This window comes from Colobus angolensis, unplaced genomic scaffold (genome assembly GCF_000951035.1).
Source record: "Colobus angolensis palliatus isolate OR3802 unplaced genomic scaffold, Cang.pa_1.0 Scaffold38, whole genome shotgun sequence".
Taxonomy (NCBI): domain Eukaryota; kingdom Metazoa; phylum Chordata; class Mammalia; order Primates; family Cercopithecidae; genus Colobus; species Colobus angolensis.
This window is the reverse complement of record NW_012117154.1, coordinates 4,893,168-4,915,978: the sequence shown is the minus strand read 5'-3', so window position 1 is coordinate 4,915,978 and position 22,811 is coordinate 4,893,168. Positions and strand designations below refer to the sequence as shown.

The following is a 22,811-nucleotide window of genomic DNA, read 5'->3' as shown; positions in this document are numbered from 1 at the left end:
AACAGCACTAGTGCTGGAAGGGCCTGCTGGAGAAAACTGGGCACAGAGAGGTGCTGTGACATCAGAGCAAGCTGTCAGGGCCGAGCCGGACGTGGTCTGGGTTTCTTGGTGACCACAGTCCTCCAACCCCAGTACGTGAAAACACAGAGCTCTCCCGTGAGTGCTCACACCAATCCTGAAGGCCGGCTCTGTCCTTCAGATCTTTCTCCTCGCCGATCCCATCTCATCTCAACACTCCAGCCCATCCCAGTACCACCCAGCCCCACTCCCTGTTTTATTTTATTCTTCTTAGCAGTTAACACTCAAATAGCCTACAGTTTCTTTTCCCTTTTAAAAAATACTCAGCCGGGCACGGTGGCTCAGGCCTGTAATTCCAGCACTTTGTGAGGCCAAAGCGGGTGGATCTCCTGAGGTCAGGAGTTTGAGACCAGCCTGGCTAATGTGGTTAAACTTTTCAAACAATTAACTTAATGTTTTTATTTTGTTTTGTTTTGTTTTTTCTCAATTTCCAGATACCTAAATTTAAAGCAAGTGTCCAATGGCTCACATGAAAACGTGCTATAGACTATTTTTCCACTGTTTCTAGATTTTTAGACACTCTGCATTTTGTTTCTTTTTTCAATTTAATAATTATACTCATTACTTAGGTATTTGCCTGAAAATACATTGAATATAGCATTTGAAAATGTAACTAACAGTTTAAAAGTAGGTATGTCCTGGTTCCCAACTTTGCAGACACCCTGTACAGACACCCTGTAATTGAGAGAATACACGAATGGGAATACTCAGGAATCCTCCCTGGAGCCCGTGCTCCCCTTTAGCGTCAGCGACCTGTTCCCTTCACAAGCGCACAGACCTGTCCGCTTTCCCGTGGGCAGTGCTGTTCTCGGCACGGCAGCTCCATGGTTCGTTTAACTAGGACCTGCTCTCAGAGACTTATGAACTGTGTCTCAGAAACACTTCCAGGTCTTTTTGTCATCATCAGGATGCTGCAGGGAGTAAACTCGATACAGAATCCTCTCAGCTGGAGGACGAAGAGGACGCGCGCCTCTAAACAGACACGCTGTGCATGCTGACAGGTGTGGTACGCTTACTCACAGAGGCGGACGGCATGCCACATCCATGGCCCCGATGGTTCCTAAAAGATAAAATCACCTCTGCATCCTGGAGAGTATGGTCATTAGGACAACAGTATGGCAGCAGCTTAGCACAAGAGGTAGCAAGGGAAGATGGAAAAGGTAGTTTTACTCTGTGGTAAAGCCAGCTGAACCGTTACAAGTGGGCAAACAGGATCTGAAGACACCACAAAGGAGGCAAAGAGAAGATCCCCACCATAAGGGTATGAAACTAGAAATTAATCACAGGAGTAATTGCAGGAAATCTACAAATATGTAGACATTTAACAACATGTTCCTGAACAACCAATGGATCAGAGAAGAAATTACAATGGATCAGAGAAGAAATTAAAAGGGAAATTAAAAAATATCTTAAGACAAACAGAAATGGGAACACAAGATGAATAAGGCAGCATCTCTTTGCAACTAAACTGGTGTAAATATCTGGTCCTCATATTTCTCCAATCTCTACTAACCTTTGGGATGATTCTGGCTCCTATGCAAGTCACATGTTCTGGTCAATAAACCTCAAAAGCAATATAGGAAGCAGAGAGAAGTTAAGCCTAAATTCAAAGTTAAACCTTTAACTAATGAGGGAGGAGAGGATAACAAAGCCAAGGAGTACTTCTTTCCAGAAATGGTGGAAAGATTTATAAAATAATCCGTGTTTTGTGATTTAGCTAAGGGTTTTGCCTGCAAACATATCGAATAACAGTTTTGACCTAAAAATACATTTTTCATTCTGAAACTAGCAGTAAATGCTTTCCAGGTAAAGTTTATTTCAGATGCATTAAATATTTCTTTTATAAGCACCCTGGGAGGCTGAAGGGCCACAGGGTACCTGGGCCTTCCTCCCACCTGACATCTGCATTCTTTGTTTCCTAGCTTTCCATGGCTCTGGCACCGACAGGCACTGGGAGCCTTTGCAATGATCAAAGGGCACCAGGCCTGGCCTCAATCCCATGACAGGTTCCCAAGGCAGGAGCAGCAGCTTCTAAACTTAGGTGGAGGGAAAGGAGGAGCTTGGGTGAGAAGAGTCCCAACTGGAGAACAGTGGGCTGAGTTCTAGCCTAACTTGTTCCTGTCCCTCCTCCTGCCTCAGGGGCTGGGGCTTAGGGTACACAGGCCTACACAGACCTGCCCAGCACTCCCACCCTTGGACCCAGGACACTCACCCAAAGGGCTGGTGCTGAAGTCTCCAGTGGGGCCATTATGGGGGTCCCATAGGGATGCTCTCCCCAGGGACTCCTCCTACGGGGTCAGCAGCAGAACGAGCAGGTCCCCACTACAGGGCCTGGCAGCCCATCAGCCAGGAGCATGGCCTCCTCCCCAGCTTCCAGACTTGAAGCCCCTGGAGCTCTGCAAAGTGAGAGTCCTGTTTCGTGTGGACATGTGCAGGCGGGCTTTCCAGAAGGGAGGCGTTTGATATGCCTCATATCCTCCAGGGAGTATGCGGCTTTAGTGACTAAGGATGACACCCAGATGGGCCTTTGTGTTTCCTCACAGGGCCTGGGAGTGGGCAGGGAACCCATGTGTCATTAAAAAAAAGAGTCAGTAGGCTTTCCGAGTCCTTCATCCATTTCCCAGAAGCACAAAGTATCACCACGTGAATGAAGAAAGAAGACCATGTTCCTAACTCAGTGTGGGGTTGGAGGGTGGACACAGCTCCTGGGAAAACACCGTTCTTTCCAAACCCTGCCTGGAGAACCACATCAAGGTCTTCAGTGTTTTTCCTGGAATTCCTTCCCCCGAACAATCAAAAGGTAAAGTTCCTGTGGCTTACGTAGAAGCCAGTGTCCCAGCCAGGCAGAACAGTGGACCTTCTATTTAGTCTCCTGTTTTTTATGCCTCATGAAAAGCTGGCTTGTTTAAGAGTGAAAGCCTCCAGCAGCGACACCATTCCCTAAGATGCAGTCGGCCTTCTGCTATCAGTTTCAGTCTAAGAAATTATTCTCTTGCTGAGGAAAATCCACCTGATTCCTCATCCTTATGGGCAACTCCTGGTTTATAATACGATAGCTACTTTACCCAGCTCTGAAAGTAGCGACAGCAATGAGAACCTAGCTATGGAGCTCGCGCAGCCTTGCGTCTGGACTCTCCTGGTGGCTTTCCCCAGATGTGCTGTAACCACAGGAATGTGTAGACTGGGACTTGGAAGAGTGGAGAGGAGGCTTTATGAAATTCAGATACAAATCACAAAGAACCTTAGATTTAAAGGAAACCATAACGACTGCTTAGTTCCAGGACGATCAAATTTGGCTCTGTAGGAAGCCAAGTTTAAAACATTAAAATACATACAGGTTCTTAGCTTCTACCTTGGACCTAGGGAGCTTTGAATTTCCCAGAGTGGGGTCCAGGAATCTGTCTTTTAAAAATACTTCCTGATTTGGGAACAATGATATTTTAACTCCTATAAACGAGGAAGATTATTCCAGAGGGTAGGAGATCCATGCAAAGTCACTAGAAATATCGAGGCATGAAATAAGATCCTGTCAATATAGACCAGGCAAACAAAGGAGGTGGCTGTTTGCATACGGCATTTTGACCATTTCAATTACCTCATTGTTCTGCAGGAGATTAAAAGTCCAGTCTGCAAAAACCAAAGACCAGAAGCCATTAAAGAGTGTTTGTTTCTCTGCTAATCAATGCTGATTATTTATTAGGTGCTTCTGAGTCCAGTGAAGGTAGTATGGCTGGGTGTGCATTTGGCTAAGGGAAGCCACTGTCAAAAGTTGCTGAACTCCCCCCGCCCCGGGTTGGTGGCCATTCCCAGCACTGTGTCACCTTTATTAAGCCTTAAGCCTTTGCCACCAAGTGAGAGTAGCATTGCTCCTGTATGACTTCAGCCAGAGGGCACTGCAGTGAATCCTACACAATGTGCTTCCGGGGTAATCCTGGGTTTTACTAAGGACAGCGATATTTCAGAGGACATGGCACCATTGGAGGTAGATGTCATCTCAGGACTGGAAAGAGCCTTAAGTATAGGTGGCATCTGCTATGCACCCTCACTGACAGATAAGGAACAACTCCAAGATGTTAACAGCGAGTTAGTGGCAAGATTAGCATTACATGTTAGTTTTCCTGACTTGAATTTCAGTGTTACCTCGACTATGGCCATTTAAGAGCTGTCAGTTCATTTTGTCTTGGTTGAGAGTCTACGGAGGTGGCTGACACAGCTGATGTGTTTGGTTTCGTTCTGTTTTACAAGACTTTCCGAGAAAATGATGGCCCTCCCTCAGATCTGACCAGATGCAAGCCAAAGTCAACAGGGTGCTGTTTCTAGTGCCTCTCCCCTGAAGCTCACCTGTACAGCCTGGGGCTGTGAGCTGTGTGTGGGGTACACATGGCTCTAAACTAGATTCACTCCTTTACTCACTCACAAACATTTATTAAACACCAGAAACTGGCCTAGATTCTACAGGTATGGCATGAATAGAGTAGCTCACACACAAATAGAAGGGAAAGAGTAAAGTCAAAGAATATATATATACACATATATATATGTGTGTGTGTGTGTATATATATATATATATTTTTTTTTTTGAGACAGTCTCACTCTGTCACCCAGGCTGGAGTACAGTGGTGCCATCTCAGCTCACTGCAACCTCCACTTCCTGGGTTCAAGTGATTCTCCTGCCTCAGCCTCCCAAGTAGCTGGGACTACAGATGCCCACCACCATGCCTGGTTAATTTTTGTATTTTTAGTACAGACAGAGTTTCACCATGTTGGCCAGGCTGGTCTTGAACAACTGACCTCAAGTGATCCACCCACCTTGGCCTCCCAAAGTGCTGGGATTACAGGCATAAGCCACGACTTGGTCAAAGAAGATCTTTTCAGATGATGATATGTGCTATGTACAAAGTAGGCATTAATCTAATCGCTCAATATAGATAAGAAACTCCCTGCAAATAAAGTAGGAAAAGAGAACAGTCCAATAGAAAAGCCAGTGAAGTGGGAATTTGTGATTTACAGAATGGGGCGATGGGGACAAAGGCTTCATAAACGTGCCGCGCGGTCACAGCCTGCCCGGAGCAGCCCTTGGCCCTGGCTGCTGTGGGAAGAGCTCAGTACCCTCTTGCACGGGCCCTCCGGCATCGGCACTCTGCATCCCGTGTGCACCCACCAGGGTTCTAGTGAGCTCGGGTTTTTCTCCTAAGCTGTTTCTCATTCCTCCTCCTGTCTGTCAGAAAGAAATAGCAGCCTCAAGCTCAACTTGGTGTTCATAAACTCATTAGTAACCTGAGAGCTGCCTGTTGGTGCAGTGAGGTCCCCGGAGCACCTCTCAGGATGGGCCAACTCAGGAAGCTGGTTCCTGAAGCCTGCAGGTGAAAATGGGGAGGAGGGAGCCCCATGCACCATGTGTTGGAGGAAGGCCTCTGGCTTGGCTCAGTCAAATTAAGGGCATCACGGGCATAATGTCTCCAGCTTCCCTATGGCCAAATAGTTCCACTCCTAGGTAGATATATCCTAAAGGAAATTTCACCCAAGTCTATCCCTGCAGCAGAACAGCAAGGAGGTGAGGAGCTGGAGGCCAGTCCGGGCCTGACCTCAAGTGCACAGAGTGGGAAATGGGCCTAGGCAGGATGGTGTGGAGCATGGCCCTCCAAGAGACCTCCATGAAGACGTGCCCTCAAGGCTTGGTCCTGAAGGACAAAGGAGAACTAGGATGGGGTCTACAAAATGACACTGAAGGACATGCCTGCCAAACACAGTGGCCCATTCTGCAGTCAGATATTCAAACAAAAAGGCATCCCTAAATACCTCAGGGGTGTGGGGAACTGGAGCCGGAAGTGGGAATAAAAGGGAATCAGTATACAAAACCAAGGAGGCCCTACACAGTGTGATAAAAACTTTAACTCCATCCTTGGTTCAGTGGTTAAAAGGAAAATGAGGGGTGGGGGTGGGGGGTGGGGTAGAGACAGAGAGATGGGGAGGAAGGGAGGAAGGCGATCCAGGCAACTGGGCTTCACAGGATGAGAAGGAGCCAGGTAAGAGCCAGGGTTCTGTGCCTTGCTGGGTGAGCACAGTCTTTTACACCGCAGATGAACCCAGTGTGAGCCTCAATCTCCCAGTAATAAGACGACTAGAGAAACACCGAGAGAGGCCCTAGCAGGAGCAGCTGGTGCTCAAACAGATTTCCAGCAACCACAGGGATCACATGAGGAGCAGAAGAGGCCGTGTCTAGAAAGTGAAATCCAATTCAGCGAGACCCACCGATGAGCTCAGATTCAGCCTATGTAGAAATGAAAGGGAGGCAATCTCCATGGCATGAACATAAGTAAAGTGCAGACCTGCAAGGATAAGGAGGATGGGGTCCAAGACCAGAACCAAAGGCCCTCTGCAGCTGCACTCAGGAAAGGATAGGTAAGCAAGTGGACAAAGCAGGGTGTACACGAATAAAGGAAAGCCTGAAAGCCACCAGGGGCGAGACGCTACAGCTGTGGCATGGCAGTAAGGCCTTGAGACTCAGGGGGTCTTTCTCCCCATAATCTTGGCCATGAAGCTGGTGAAGTGCTCGGTGCCTCAGTTTCCTCAGGAGGCAAACACTGATGTTCAGGGCTACAGTGATTGTCCAGTGACACAATAAAGGTGCTCAGAGCAACAAGTGGATACCGGGAGCTCTCTCCTGGTCCTTGCTGTTGAAAAGAAACGCTGCAAGTTCTTATTTTTCAGGTGGGGATACCTTGGCATCAAATGAGCTCCCACGTGGGCCCGAGGACTCTCGATCCTTCATCTCTGGGGAATGATGGAGGCCAAGGACATCATGGGAATGGCAATAAATGTCTCCAGGTGCCAGAAAGCTGGATTCTAGAACCCAAAGGTCAATGAGCTCAACGTCAATGCCAGTTCTAGAACAAGTGGCTGGGAGCTCCAATATGAATGAAAGTGAGCAGGGACCAGCAGTGCCACTCTAAGAACCAGCTGCATGGACTGAACCTCACTGTTCCTGTCCTTAAAACAGGGTCACTGTATTGCAAAGCCCCTTCCTTAACTAATGAAGCCACTCAGTCAACATATACCTATTGAGGGACTCCTTTGTTTTTGGTAGGCAGTTTGGGGATGGAGCTGTTTAAAATCTCTCCAGCCAGCTGCAGTGAGCCAGGATCCCGTCACTGCACTCCAGCCTGGGCAACAGAGCAAGACCCAGTCTGTATCAGTTCATTCTCATGCTGCTATGAAGAAATACCCAAGACTGGGTAATTCATAAAGGAAAGAAGTTTAATTGACTAGCAGTTCTTCAGGGCTTGGGAGGCCTCAGGAAACTTACAGAAGAGGAAGGAAACATGTCCCTCTTCACATGGTGGCAGCAAGGAGAAGAATGAGAATTGAGCAAAGGGGGAGCCCCTTATGAAACCATCAAATCTTGTGAGAACTCACTCACTATCATGAGAACAGCAGCGTGGGGGTAACTGCCCCCATGATTCAATTACTTCCCACTGGGTCCCTCCCATGAACCGTGCAGATTATGAGAACTAAAATTCAAAATGAGATTTGGGAGGTATGCCAAACCATATCACTGTCTCAATACAAAATGTAAATAAATAAAAAATAAAATCTTACCAGCCTCAGGCTACACAGATCAGGAAGCTGAGGGCAGGGAGGAGTTGCTTACTGGGTCTTCTGGGCCCTGGGTGTGAAGAAAACATGATGCAGTGGCTGGTGTCTGGCCAGCCTGAGTGGGCAAGCTGGAAGAGAAGGAGGAGGAGGGACAGGAGAAGGAGGACAATGGAGGCAGGGAGGGGATGGAGGATGAGGTAGAAGAGAAGATGAGGAGGAGTGGGGAGAGAAGGAAAGAAGGTGGGGATATGAGGAAGGAGGAGAGAAATAACAAGAGGAAGAGAAGGCAGGAAGGGAGAGAAGGAGGAGAAAGAGGGGCTAGAGGAGGAAAAGGGGCAGAAGGGGGAAGAGGGGGAGGAGGATAGAGGGAGGAGGACGGAGAGGAGGAGGATGAGGAGGAGGAGAAGGGAAAGGAGGATGAGGAAGAGGACAAAGAAGAGGAGGAAGAGGGAGATGAGGGGAGATCTAAGAAGAGGAGAAGAGAAAGGGAGGAGGGGAAGGAGTAGCAGCAGCAACAGCCCATGGGGGCCTGGGCAGGAACAGCACAAACATGCCACCCTGAGGATAATAGGGGGGAAAGGTGGTGGGAAAGCTGGGGCTGCCAGCATCTCAGAGTCCCCCCCAGTTCTAGCAGCTCTGGGTTTGGTGATGTGGTAGTCTGGAAAGCAGTTCCAGAACACTGGTGCTGACAGACTGAATGACCAAGGGTTGAGGGTGAGAGCAAGGACAGAAAGTGGCGTGTAGGTCAGTCCTCTCAGGGTCTGAATCATTTGCCCTCAAGCCATCTTACTGTGCACTAGTGCCGTGCTGCAGCCCTTAGAGGGTCCTGATTCTAGACATTTCTTCTCAGACACTGTGGCTACCTAATCTCCAGAGGTGAAATTTATAAAAGGTAGTTTGGGACGAAGATTATATGCTTTCCTGCTTTTAGATTTATAAAGCACTATAAATACATATATTTTATTATTCTTTGAGATACAAGAAGTTACAGTTCAGAATTTCCTAACACAGAAGACTCTATGGTTATGTCCTAATAGGACCCAAATCAGAAAACTTGGATTTGCCCACAGATGTGTATGGCATGCTTCGTGCTGCATATGTCTAAGAAACTCCTGTGTATCACTGTGTTGATGACCACATAGCATACTATAATTAAAAGATCGATTTTGAGAAAAAAGACTCAAATGTGGTATTGAGAAGCACCTCAGGGTCACTTTCCTTGGAACTCTGGGCACAGGATGACGGGTGGGCAAGGGGTGACTTCGAGCTCCCAAGTTTCCTGGGCAGCTGGATCTGCTCTTCAAAATCCTAATTACTAAAAATTCTAGCTCCCAATCTGTGCCCTGCTGCTTCGTCCTCTAGCTAGCTGTGGAAGCTGGTGGGCTCAGTGCTGTCTTCTTAGAACAAGGAGGAAAACATGGTTCATTCACTTCTGCAGCGATGCCCATTCAGACATGGAAAGGCCGTATTAGCCATCCTTCTGTGTTCTCATACTCTGCCAAGTGTGTCTCGTTTCTGCCACAGCCTCACTAGCCAGTCCCCTCGAACAGCAATGCTTGGATTATTGTGCTAACTGACACTCGAGAGGTGACAGGGTGTTGAAGCTCAGCAGCTGCCTTCCCATCAGCCTGAGAGATGACCCTCCCCTGCTTCCCCCACATCACTTACACAGCAACCCTGGGGCAGGCTGGGCCGTCTTTGTTCCTTTGCATCTACTCACATTCACCTAAACGGGTGGCCATTACATCTACAAATTGGTTCAGTGGTGCGAACCCCTGCAATGCCTGCTTAGCACTTCTGTACAGAATCACCATCCACAGGCACCTCTCTGCCTTGGTCAGCAGAGCACCTTACCTTTTTTCAATCTAAGGTAGCATTGCATTGAGACGCTTCTAGCCTTCTTCCATATGCACTTGTAGTTACAATATGTCTGAGAGAGAGAGACAGGAGTAGCTGGAACTGGGGTGAGGCCAGTGAGGTGCTGGCTTCAGGTGTGAAGCTTAAGGGGGTACCCAAAAGCTCAAGAATCAAAATAAGTAACAGTTGAAGGCAATAATTGTTAAAAAAAAATCAACATGAATGCAAAATAACCCATGATAAACAAATATCAAAATTTTAAAGGAAGACAGGATTAAATGAATTTAAATTAAGTATAGGTGCTGAGCCCTGCACTTGTGTGACTCGAGAATGCCTCTCTGGCTTGCCCAGACCCAGACTGGCTGGAAAGAGCTCCTGAACAGAACAGCAAGGTCTGTGCTTTGCAGACACGCAGGAAAGACAGTTCCCTTGATGCTTCTGGTTTATAGACCAAGCCCTGGCCCAATCTAACCATAAGGCTGAACACCCAATCTTTAAAGGCAAGAAATGAATGCACCACCCTTCATTACCCTACAGTCTTTAACATGCTGATGGCCACACATGGAAGTCACTCAGATCCCAGGAGCCCTCCTCCCAGGGTCACTGTCCTCCTGCACGGCTTCTCCTTCCCACTTAGCTTGTAGGTCCTATCAGCCCAGCCCAAAGCACCTCTCTGCCTTGGTAGCTAGCCCAGTGCAGAGCCACCAGGCCTTGCTCTAGTTAAGGAACACCAATGTCTTCCACCAGACCATAGGCTCAAGGAACACAGGTTCCTCATCTGTGTTGGAGGAACTCCATGAGTCCTTTCAAGGATGGATAATCATCCATGTGCTCCTGGATTCCTAGTTTCCATCCATTTCTAGCAACTGTGTTGAGTTCTTCATTTTCTAGCTTCTCAGTGGCTTCTCCCAGTACCCAGTACCAATCTCAAGTCTGAATGTGTCTGTTCCTGTGCAGACACAGGAACAGATTCGGATGCAGCATGTTGGTCACTAGGTAAATGCATGGGGGCACCTGTGGACATCTAAGATGAACACCCCGCAGTGACAGTTTCCCTGCATGAGCAAAGTACAACTGAGAAATCCCAGAACCTGCACTGATACCAGGACCTGAGCCTCAATCCTTGAAGTTGCTCTGAAGCTGGGGAAAACATCACCTTTTCTAACAATTCAGCAACATCAACCTAGAAGGAGCTTGAGGGAGCAGCCCTAAGAGGCTGTACATGCCGCACGTGGACAGGAAGGCACCTGTGTTTTGGGTGAGGCTGTTCCTTGAAAGCATCGCACCAGCCATGCTGGTGCTGCCAACACCAAATAAGCCTTGCTGCAAAGCAGCATTCCCCACCTGGATCTCTCAGCAGGGTTAGCCCCAAAACGCTGAGCCCAGCAGGCCCCAAGCAGTCCCATATCCCTCCAAAGTGGAGCTTTCAAGTCACAGGAGCCAGGACATGAACATCACGGCCACTTGCCACCCCTCTCCCACCACCTTTGGGAGCTCAGCCCTCCTTTGGTCACAAGAAGAAGGTGGGGACATCCCTGGCCCACCCTGTTAATGAGCCCTTCTAAAAAGACTGGTTTCAGAGGCACCACTGCCTGGACAAACTTTAAATTGTGTGTAAAAATGCACGTGTATGTTTACTGCAGCACAATTCACAATTGCAAACATACGGAACCAATCTAAGTGCCTATCAACTGAAGAGGAGATGTGGTATATATACGCCATGGAATACCACTCAGCTATAAAAAAGAACAAAAGAATGTCTTTTGCAGCAGCTTGGATGGAACTGGAGGCCATTATTCTAAGCGTAGTAATTCAGGAGTGGAAAGCTAGATATTGCATGTTCTTACTTGTAAGTGGGAGCCAAGCCACAGGCATGCAAAGGCATAAGAATGACATCATGGACACTAGAGACTCAGAAGTGGGGGTCAGAGGGGGATGAGGGATAACAAATTACATATTGGGTATGACGTATACCACTCAGTAATGGGTACGCTGGGATCATAGCCTTCACGTATACAATTCATCCATGTAACCAAAAACCACTGGTACCCCTAAAGCTACTGAAATAAAAGTGAATGAATGAACGATAGGTAAAAAATTACTGAAAGAGAAAGTAATCCCTTTGAGGGCGTCTTCCATGCCCTCAACACACACATCCTTCACCCACAGCCTAGATGTAATAAGGAAGTGCGACGACAGGCAAGGTCAAGGCAAACATCTTTTGGAAAATAAAAACACCCAGTCATAGTCAATTCCTATGAAGTTATTTTTTCTCCTTTTTTTTTTTTTATCTTAAAAGGTAATCAACCTGAAAAGAAATGGTTTTTACAGAAGTATTTTACCATTACCCAGTTTTTTATATTTGGGCAAATTGATTTTTTATACTTTATTTTTGTATTAAAAATATACCAACATATCTATTTGCAGTGAAATTTTGAAAAGGGAGCAGTCTACTATCAGAGTGTTCCACAGTTTTCACCCCTTCCCAACAGCTAACATTATGATTTGGCTTTTAAGTTCTTCTCTAGTAGACTCTGAGGTTCTTAGAAGTAAAGGATGAACCTTAAAACACGTGCACTCAGACCACGGCCCAGAGAGGGAGGCTGTTACTAAGTATACCTGCTGAACTGATAAATAAATGGACTTTGACAGTAGGCATTTCCTTTGGCAATAATTCAGTCTTTCCCAGAATGTGTATTGTAAAATAAGATTGAAACCAGGGTAAAGAACATAGTAATCAGTGCTACTTGTAGGTACTCTTTCTATGTATAAAGCACAAGGACCTCATTTTCCTTGTTCCTTCCCTGTTCCTGTGACTTTACAACTGGGCCACTGGATGAATGCCTTTGGTCCTGGCCAGAATCTGGCCCTTGTGTAACCACAGCCTGCCCATCTGTGGCTGATCGTGGCCTTGCAGAAATGAGGGCCTGGGGTACAAGAGCTTCTACTGTTTCAAGAGATGCTATAAACATGGAGTTTTATGGGAAATCTCTTGATTTTAAAATATTTGTCCATATTTCATTTGTTTTGCTTTTAGACAAATCTTGTCTCAGGTCTGTCTCTGGGCCCCCAATTTGCAATTCATGTGCTATGGACTGAACAGGTCCCCCCAAAATTTATATGTTGGAACCTAACCCCCAGTGTGCTGGTGTTAGGAGGTGGGGCCTTTGGCAGGTAAAGCCTTCAGGAATGGGAGTAGTGCCCTTATGAAAGGGGCCTCAGAGACCTCGTTTGGCAGAAGGAGCCGTCTTAGAAGCAGAATGCAGGTACCCCCCAGACAAGAAATCTGTAGGTACCTTGATCTTGAACTTCCCAGCCTTCAACACTGTGACAAATAAATGTGTTGTTTATAAAGCCCCCAGTCTATGGTATTCTCTTACAGTAACCTGCGTGGACTAAGCCACGATGCTCCCAACCAAACTGGCACACAGCCCTCAGAACCAAGCACAGTCTACTCCCTTGCTTCACTGAGATCGCTTCTCAATTTTCACCTCCTTCTCAGAGGCTTCCCCCCCATCCTCCAAATGTGATTGAACAAATTATCAAATCAAATTTGTCCATGTGTTAAGCTGTCACCTCCCCTCACTAGGGTCTCAGTGCCAAAGGGACAGGGACCTCCTGTGCTTGTCCTCTGTCTCTCCTTAGCTCCTGGACATGCCCAGCACACAGCAGGCTCTCAGAAACACCCACCTTGATTATGGGGAAGGACAGAGAGCAGCCACCCTACAGAGAGCTGGGCCTTTCCTAAGCTGATGGTTGAGGGCCTCTGTTCACCGACATACAATGTCTGACCTTTCTTTCACATCTACTCAATTACTCGCTTTTGCTTCCCAAGACATTACAGAAGACTTTCCAACAGCTATTCAGTCTGATAGAAACCTTAAAATGATTCTGGAGTGCAGAACCTGGACTCTCCTGTGCTTCCCATGGGAGGAAGCCAAGATCTGGGCCGAAAGAGCACAGTTCAAGGTCAGGCTGCAGGTTTGTGCTGGTAACCAGAAGCCACACTGTTCTAGTCTCACATGGGGTCAGCAGCGGCGCATGCCTTGGAATGGTGTAGGACCTAAATGAATAACTGCAAAATACTTCTCTCCTCCTCCTTCCTGACATAAAGCCATCAGGGCCCCCCAGGCCGCAAGCTGGGGCAGAAACCACCACTCCTCCCTCTGCACACAAGCCATGAAGGCAGCCGTCCGCCCCAAGCACGGCACTTACCTTTGAGGACAGGCCTCTCCCCGATGCTGTGGATGCTATAGGCAGCACTGGACAGGGGTGCATCTGGAATGAGCTCTGCGAGTAGGTACCCCGAATACCAGGCACACAAGGAGGCAAGGACCAGGAACACCACCTTGAGCGGGCCTGTAGAGAGGACACCAAGCAGCTGCTGTGAAGGACTTGGTGGTGGCCCCAGCCCTTGACGCTCCTCATCCCTCCTGTGGGTTTTCATCCCGGCCCAGCGTCAGGGGACTGAGCTACAGGCAAGGTGGGAGGCGGTGTCAGGGCCTTCGAAGTAGACAGTATCAGAGAATACAAACAAGACAGGAATGCTTTCAAGGGCAAGTTGTATTTGCTGTTGGTTTGGGTCTTAAGTGCTTCTTTGAATGTTAATGTCAAAACAGCTAATCAAGCACCTTGTGAACCAGCATGCCCAACGTGAACCTGAAAAAACAAAGTGGCTCATTCCCCTTGTGAGACACAACTGGATTTGAGCACGCTCCTGCAATTACACTGAAACTTCAGGGGTAAAGCTCTGTCTCTTTTGTTTATTTCCCTATCACCAGCACTGGGAATAGTAGCTGACACCAGCAAGCACGCAACGGATTCCTGCTGGATCAAGGCCTGGTCACGCAACACTGGAGAAAAGTCCCCAAACCTGTTCTATCATTGCAGATGTGCCTGCTGGGCCAGTCAAGGTTCCCAATGACAGAAGTCCCTGGAGATATATTTCCGGTTGATTGGCAACAATATCTTACTTCTCTTGTTTGATGTGAGCAGCACAATTTCCAAGGAAAAGACATTGATCTCCTCCTGGGTCACCAGAGGCCTGGGGGGCAGCTCTCTGTCTTTTCATAGGCAACCCACGGCCTAGGCTTTTAGAATTTGCTCCCTAAATACAGCATAGATCAGAACTCATTCCGCAGTTCACTTACCCAGATTGCTACCATGCAGGGATGACCACAGGCCCTGAGCAGGATGGGTCATGGTGTATGTGCCTAATGCTTTTAAGTATGTGCTAATAGGTACAGTCCTAAGAAGAAAGAGAAGGAAGGAAGAAGGGAGAGAGACAGGGAGGAAAGAAGAAAGGAAGTGAAGGGGAAATGAGGAAAGGAGGAAAAAGGAAAGGAAGAGAAGGGAATGTAGAGTCTGAAGGGCCCAACAATGGGCCCCACCCCTCCACCCACCCAGGGTGCAGCTCTGGACCTCAGCTGGACTTCCAGCACCTAGAGATCGTCCTTTCCTTCTCAGGAACGCAGCTGTCCCCAGCCCATGCACTGGCTGTACTGCACCAAGGCAGCGTGTGCTTGTGCTTGGAGGCCCAGCGCTTCGGCAGAGGGAGCCATGGGGATGGAACGAGATGTTTCTGGTTAGCCTTGGGGTTTTGCTTTGTTCTGCTTTTTCAAGTGCATATTTCAACACCATTTTTAAATTTTGAATTTCCAAACTGCTAAGATTGTTAAACTAGTAAGCATAGGTGATTTCCTCTGGGGAGAGGCCCAAGGCAGTGTGATCAGTGCAGTTTCTAGGACTGGAGGGACATCTCAAAGTAGTTAAACCAGACACAGAAAACAAAATGAGACAGGTGTGAGCTTGCAGGTCCCTCTCCTGCAGCAGCGCCAACGGCTGTGCTCAGCCACCTGTGGGCGCTACATTCCCGGGCTTACTCCTCTGCAACAGTGGTCTCTGCCTAGAGGGTGCTCTTCCCTATGCAGCCCAGCCACAGCGCCCACACAGATGCCACAGACGCCTCCCTCCAGGGCCACGCAGCATGCCTGGGACACTGTGTGGGTCACTGATGTTCCAGAAAATTCTGTTGGATGAATACAGAGTGCAGAGTGGGCTATGACAACAGCTGTGACAAAGGCAAGGGCCGTCCCCTGTATCCTGTGCATGTGGGTCACAGCTGGACTATTTCATCCAAGTGTTGTATTTGAAGAAGGAAACTGGCTAACCAGACAATGTTCAGGAGCTCTTCTAGACAACACGCCACACGTGAGATCCTGAGCAACAAACTGCTGTTTAGCTTGGAGCAGGTTGAAAAGGAACATTATCTACCTTTTGAATGTGTAACAAGCAGCTACACAAAGGAAGAGGTAACTATGGCCTCAGCGGAACAAAAACAAATAGGTGGACATGACAGAGAAGAAAATGGAGAATAAATAAGCCAAGTGTCCTCACAAGAAGAAGGGTAGCTAGCCCATGGCGGGTCCTGGTGTGGCAGGGAGCTCTCTTCTGGGACACTTTTCAGGACTCCCAGGAAGACTAGAGAGTATCCGTGCTTTGGGTGAGGGGCGCATCCAATGGCCTCTAGGTTGGGGACAGTCTAGATTACAACATGCACCTGGCTGGGAGAAGCCATGACCTAGAGTCCTAGAGTCCAGAGGCAGATCCAGCCGCTGGCACTGGGATCGGCACATCATCAGAAGATGGGTGATAAGCTGGACCAGCAGCCTGTACTCAGGTCTAGCACAAAGTCACAGAAGTATCCCAGCCACGAGAGAGAGGTCACAACATAGTAGCCAGGAGGTGACAGACAAAATCCAGGCAGGCAGCATCATTTCCTCAGGCTGCTGTAACAAACTAACACAAACTGAGAGGCTTCAACAATAGACATTTAGGCTGGGCTCAATGGCTCACGCCTGTAATCCCAGCACTTTGGGAGGCCAAGGTGGAGGGATGGCTTGATCTCAGGAGTTTGAGACCATCCTGGGCAACATAATGAGACCCCATGTCTACAGAAAAATTTTAAAAGAATAGTCAGGTGTGGTGGTGCAGACCTGTAGTCCCAATTACTCAGGAGGCTGAGGCAGGATTGCCTGAGCCCAGAACTTTGAGGATGCAGGGAGCTACAACTGCAATATTGCACTCCAGCCTGGGTGACAGCAAGACATCATCTCTTACAAAAAAAAAAAAAATTGAAATTGAAATTTATTTTCTCAAGATTCTGGAGGCTGGAAGTCCAAGATCAAGGTTCCTCTGAGCCTCTCTCCTTGGACTGTGGATGGTGTCTTCTCTCTGTGTCCTCACAGGGCCTCTGTGTGTCCTCATCTCCTCCTTATAAGGTCACCAATCAGATTGGATCAAGGCTCATCCTGATGACCTCATTATACCTGAAATACCTCTTTAACGACCCTATCTCCAGATCCAGTCGCATTCTGAGATACTGGGCAGGGATTAGGATGACAACATGTAAATGGGGTTGGGGAGTTGTGCGGGGAGGCACAATTCAGGCCCAACATAGCACCGGGTGAGCTGTGGCACAGCCTCTCTGTGCGCTGAACACTAGCAATCAGAGCTCAGTCTGGGGGTGAAAGCAGGATGGGCAGGAGCCAAGGCAGCCTGTCAAGACAGAGGCTCAGACACCGAGCAGCAGGGAAGAATCAGCCCCTAAGCTGGGACACACTTGGGAAGAAGAAAGCTTGGGAGCCCAGGGCCTCCACTAAGACAACTCCCGGAGCCCTAGTGGGCCTGCCCCAATGGGAGGAGACCCAGCAGCTTCAGAGGCGGGGCAGGAAGTAGAGAGTCCAGGAACACTTCCGTGATTTTGTAACCAGGATCCTGCCTTTCCCGGTAAGGTAATAAAGTCATCATTGGCTCATGGAAATGTCTTCCACTGTGCTTGCTGAGCAGCAGACAGGATGAGTGTTAGAGCAAAGGCCGTTCTTAGCACAGGAGGAAAGCCAGTGGACTCCTAAGAGACTCACCTCTAGTGTGTGTGCCTCTGTGTGAATGTGTGTGGGTGCAAGTGCATGTGTCCCAGCCAATCCCCACTCTCAGATCCACAGGGGTCTCAGGAGCGCCCTGGCTGCTTCACTTAAGAGCCAGAAACTGGGGGCAGTGGCTCACACCTGTTACCTCAGCATTTTGGAAAGCCGAGGAGCCCAGGAGTTCAACTTGAGGCCAGGAGTTCAAGACCAGCCTAGGCAACATAGCAAGACCCCATCTCTACAAAAAGTTTTAAAAAATTAGTTGGGCATGGTGGCATGTGCCTATACTCTCAGCTACTCAGGAGGCTGAGGCAGGAGGACTACTTGAACCTACGAGTTCAAGGCTGCAGTGAGCTATGATCGCTCCATTGCACTTCAGTCTGGGCTACAGAGCAAGGCACTGTCTGTAAACAATAAACATCTAAAAAGTACCAGAAAGAAAGTAATCCTGAAACCAAATGGATATGACACTGGGTTACAGGTAGGAGGATTTTAGGGCTCTCTCCCTCCCTCCAATCCAAGGGCCACCTAAAAAGGACAATCTCAGGCCCTAGTATCCACTTTATTGATGGGATTTCCTTCAACCTGTATGAGGACAGGGAAGCTGCTGTCACTGCTCCCTTGCCAACATGTATTCAGATCACCTCACCATGAAGGCCACACCCACACCTTTTGTACTTGAGAGGCCAGGATTGCTGAGGGTGGATGGTTCGTATTTTGGGACTCACTGTCTTTGGGATCCCAGGCTTTGCTGGCCTCAGTGTCCACTGTCATCACTGTCCTGGGCACTGGGCAGGAGGGCTTTTCGGCAGAAGGGCTAGGAAGGGCCACTCTGAAACACCACAGCAGGTGTGCAGCATAACCCGCCTTGACTGTCCATACGCCAATGCCCATTTCAAGGCATTAAGATACCCACTACCAGGCCCTGCAGGTGAAGGCATGGTGGCAGCTCAACTTGCTCCTTCCATTCAGTCTGAATGTCTCTCCTGGGAACGTCTGCCTGGAGCAAACCCAGCACTGGACAGAAGCATCCAGGACAACGCCCACCCCAAGAATGTCTCCTGATCTTTAGTTCATAAAATCAAAAGTGGGGGAAAGCAATGTAATCATATTCAGTATTGTCTGTAAGTCACCAGGAAATAATAGTTATACAATACAGAAATAATGGAAAACACTCTTCCAGAATAGCTATAATGAAAGTTGGTGCCCTAAGGAAGGAGATACATACCTCTCCTACAATCCACACAAGTTATCAAAAACAGTGTCATTCATAGTTTTTAAGCAAAATATGAATATTTTACACAAAGCAAAAATCTTAAAATGCGGCTTTCCTACATTTGGGAATGGTGCAGAAAAGACAGCATTTAGAACTTGCTGGAGTGTGATCACCACCAGAATGCCGGTGCTGGCAGGAATGGCGATGGTTTAGTCCAACACCCTCACCAGAGGACCTGAGATCCCTGACCAGGAAGTGATCTACGGAAGAGGCCCAGAGAACTTCCCACTTCTGAACCTTCCATTTCACACAGCCAGGCTGCGTCGCTCCAGGAGGAATCCACATTCTTCAGATTATAGGAGGAGACCCGCAAAACCAATTAGAAAGGGCATGTGTGACAGAGGCCAGGGCAGTGGGCACCAGGACCCGAGATGGCCTGTGACAGGAAAGTGACAGAGGACTGAGGCACAGCTAAGACAGACTGCAAGAAACGGCGATGACTGGTCAAAATAATGGGTTTCTCCTTTCCTTTTCCCTATTTTTCCAAATCGTCTACAGTGTCAAGTCGTTTGAAAAATGGGGAAAAAAAAACCAGCCTTATCAACTGGCAGCGGCCAGCCCCTACCTGGCGTGCGAGGTCAGGGGCGCAGGCAGGCATGTACCCTCTCCAGAAAGGAGAAGCGTGGGGAGCCCGGGAGGGGTGCGGGGCTGTGCCTGGGCTCCCCTCCAACCTACTTTCCAAGTAAAATGTTACAATGTTACATTCCAGGTTCCTCTCCTACCCCATGCACCCCGGCTGGGGCGGCAGGAACAGGCCGGGCGAGCGCGGGGAAACAAGGTCGGGGAACCCTGCTAGAAACCACCGCTGTTCGGGAGTCCCCTCTGAAATCGCTTCCCGTGTTCCTGATCCCAGGTCTAAGACTAGCCTCGGCGCCAAGCGCCAGCTCTCACCCTTTTGCTCAGTTTGGAGGGTCCCAGGCAGGGCCAGGAAGCGACCCTTCCCCGTGTCCTCCTTCCCGCCCCTACCCCCGCCCTGAGGCGGGGGCGCACTCACCGCTGGCCAAAGGGCGCATCTTCCAGGTGCCGCTCCACTCCTGGCCCTGGCGGCAGCTCCCAGGCGACAGCAGCCAGCAGAGCCCCGGGTCAGGAAGGCAAGGGGCGGGCAGCGGTCGTGTCGGGCAGGGGCGGGACAGCTGGGCCAGTCGGGCAAATGGCAGGTGCAGGTGCGGACCCGGCAGGTGCGGGGGCGGGCATGGGAGGGGCAGATGCGCGGGGCTGTGCCTGGGAGCTCTGAGGTCGCCGGCGGATGGGGGCTGCTTTCCCGGCCGGGCCAACCCCGGGCCAGGGCTGATCTGACCCTAGAAGCCCAGCAGGGTTGGCTCTGAAGGGAGGAAACAGCGCCACGTGATGCTTCCGCCCCCTAGGCTCCCATTTAATGTCTCCCAAGAGGAAAGGAAAGCATGACCCAAACGACAAAGCAGAGGCCCAGCCAAGTTCGCAGTCCATGTCCACTGTCTGAGCCATCGGACTTCTTCCCTTCCTCCAGAACAGTCGCAGCCTAGCCCAGCCCAGCCCAGCAGGTGCCCCACTTCTTTTCTCTTTTACTGCCAGGATGATGAATTCATTCTGGGAAAGTGAAGCAAGGGCCATGCCCAGCCCCTCTGGCCATAGCACAGGTCTGCAAGTCCTCCTTTATATGATATGATGACCAAGGAGCTTCAGGAGTGGGGGTCAGGCAGCTGTGTGAAGACATCAGGATCCCCGAACAGGAACAGCTCCTCTCTCCCCATCCATGGGTGCACCTTCATTCCAAACACTCAGCAGGTTTTTATGGCACTTCTGGCCCATGACAGTCACAGTGGCCTCAGGCTACCAAGGGCAAGTTAAAACTCTGAGCCCAGTTGGTCACTTTTACAGAAGAGAGCTCCATGGAAGCAGGGTCTGCGAAAGACCCAGTCCCCACCCCAGGGTCCGGCTGGTTCTTGGTATTCTACTCTGCTCCTGCCTCTCCTCTCTCCAGAAGCCCAAGGTGCCCTGCCTTCCCAGGGACATCATCCACCCTGTGGGTCACCCTGGCGGGCTTGGCCCTGAGTCTCCCTCCACCATTGTCTTTGCTCCTGGGAAGTTCTAGGGACACATGTCCTGTGGACAATGTGGCTTTATTCCTCCAGTTCATCCCCACCTACAAACCAGAGGGACCAGAAGACAGGGGTCTCCATAGTAAGGAATCCTTCCTAATGACTCAAGAATCATGCCAGCGTTGGGCCTGAGCATGGCCCATTTGAGTCTGGATGCCACTCAGATGTGCTTTGCAAGAATACTAAGAAGCCACTCTCCAGCTAGTTCGAACAATTCCCTTAAACATATGAACTGACCACTAATCTTACCTTCATCGTTAGCTCACCTGATTTCAGAGGTAAGGCTTTTATCTCTGGGTTTGTTTTCAATTTTTTAAAAAATGTGGTTTAAAAATGTCATCTTGAAGTGTAAAGTTCAATAGCGTTAAATAAATTCACATTACTGATCTCCAGAACTTTTTCATCTTGCAAAACTAAAATTCCGTACCCATTGCACAACTCACCATTTACCCCTGCCCCAGTCCTTGGAAACCACCATTCTACTTTTTCTATGAATTTGAGTACTCTAGATACTTCATATAAGCGGAATCATACAGTATTTGTCTTTTTTGACTGATTTCACTTAGCATCATGTCCTCAAAGTTCATCCATGCTATATAGCATGTGTTAAAATTTCTTTTCAAGACTGAATAAAATTCCACTGTACGTAGGTACCACGTTTTGTTTATTCATTCATCCCTCCATGGACACTTGGGTTTCTTCTACCTCTTAACTACTGTGAATAATACTGCTATGAACATGGGTGTGCAAATCTCTCTTCTGGATCCTGCTTTCAATTCTTTTGGATACATACTCAGAAGTGGAATTGCTGGATCATATGGCAATTCTATTCTTAATTTTTTGAGGAACTACCATACTGTTTTCCATAGCTGCACAATTTTACAGTCCCACTCACAGTGCACAGGGGATCAAATTTCTCTACATCTTCACCAATGCACGTTGTTTTCTCATTTTTTTCCCTTAATAATAGCCTTCCTAATGGGTATGAAGTGATATCTAACTGTGGTTTTGGTTTGCATTGCCCTAATGGCTAGCAGTGTTGAGCATCTTTTCACACTTTTGTGGGCTATTTGTACATCATCTTTGGAGAAATGTTCACTTAAGTCCTCTGCCCAGTGGACCGTTGTGCATCACATTTCCTTAAATTACTTAAATTGCATATTTCCTTTTAAAATAAAACATCATCAATAACAAGGCGTACTGTTTTTAAAAATATTTTCATTGTACATTTTTCCCTCTAGATTGTCATTTGATGTTGACATTGCCTTTGAAATAGACACAGATCAAATAAAATCAAATTAACAAATACTTGTTATATAAACACCAAGGCACCTGCCATGTGTCTTAGTCTCCTTAGGCAAGACTTAGTCTGTTTGCTGTAACGAACACCACACGCTGGGGACTTCACAGCAGACACTTATTTCTCACAGTTATGGAGGCTGGAAAGTATAAGGTCAAGGTACTGGCTGATTCAGCTCCTGCTGTCTTTCCCTGGCTTGCAGACTTCTCACTGTCTTCTCACTGTGTCCTCACACGGCGAAGAAACAGAGAGGAAGTGAGGGCTTTGGTGTTTCTTCTTCGGCACTAATCCTATTATGAGGGCCCACACTCATGACCTCATCTGAGCCTAATTACCTCCCAAAGGCCCTATCTCCAACCACCCCAAAGCGATCTAATTGGAAGATTAGGGCTTCAACTTATGAATGTTTTCATTTTTGTTTTGGTGTGGGTGGATGCAATTCAGCTATGGCAGTTAGATCCTAGAGAAAAAAATGCATACCCTCTGTCCACAGTATCTACATATGATTATAGCAGCAAACCATATACAACCCAACATTCCATCCACAGGAAAATGGAGGAACAAATTTTGGTCTATTCATGTGGAGTACAACTCAGCAAACAAACAAAAAACCATGCCCCACTGACAAGGGCAACAACATGATGACTCTCAAATGCGACATGCATACATACTGTATGATGAGGTTGAAGAATGGATCAAAT

At 48.4% G+C, this 22,811-nt stretch overlaps 1 protein-coding gene across 1 annotated transcript in view; it reads right to left on the bottom strand.

Moving 5' to 3' along the window:
- The window catches only part of FAM3B (family with sequence similarity 3, member B), a 52,787-nt gene extending 32,891 nt beyond the window's left edge, over positions 1-19,896 (bottom strand). Inside the window, exons 1-2 of the mRNA XM_011954220.1 lie at positions 19,727-19,896; positions 13,747-13,890 (exon numbers count right to left, since the gene is read on the bottom strand). Of these exons, the coding sequence (XP_011809610.1) occupies positions 13,747-13,890; positions 19,727-19,745 (163 nt within the window). The 5' untranslated portion in view covers positions 19,746-19,896. The remainder of the gene's footprint in view (positions 1-13,746; positions 13,891-19,726) is intronic.
- Between the last annotated feature and the right edge of the window lie 2,915 nt (positions 19,897-22,811).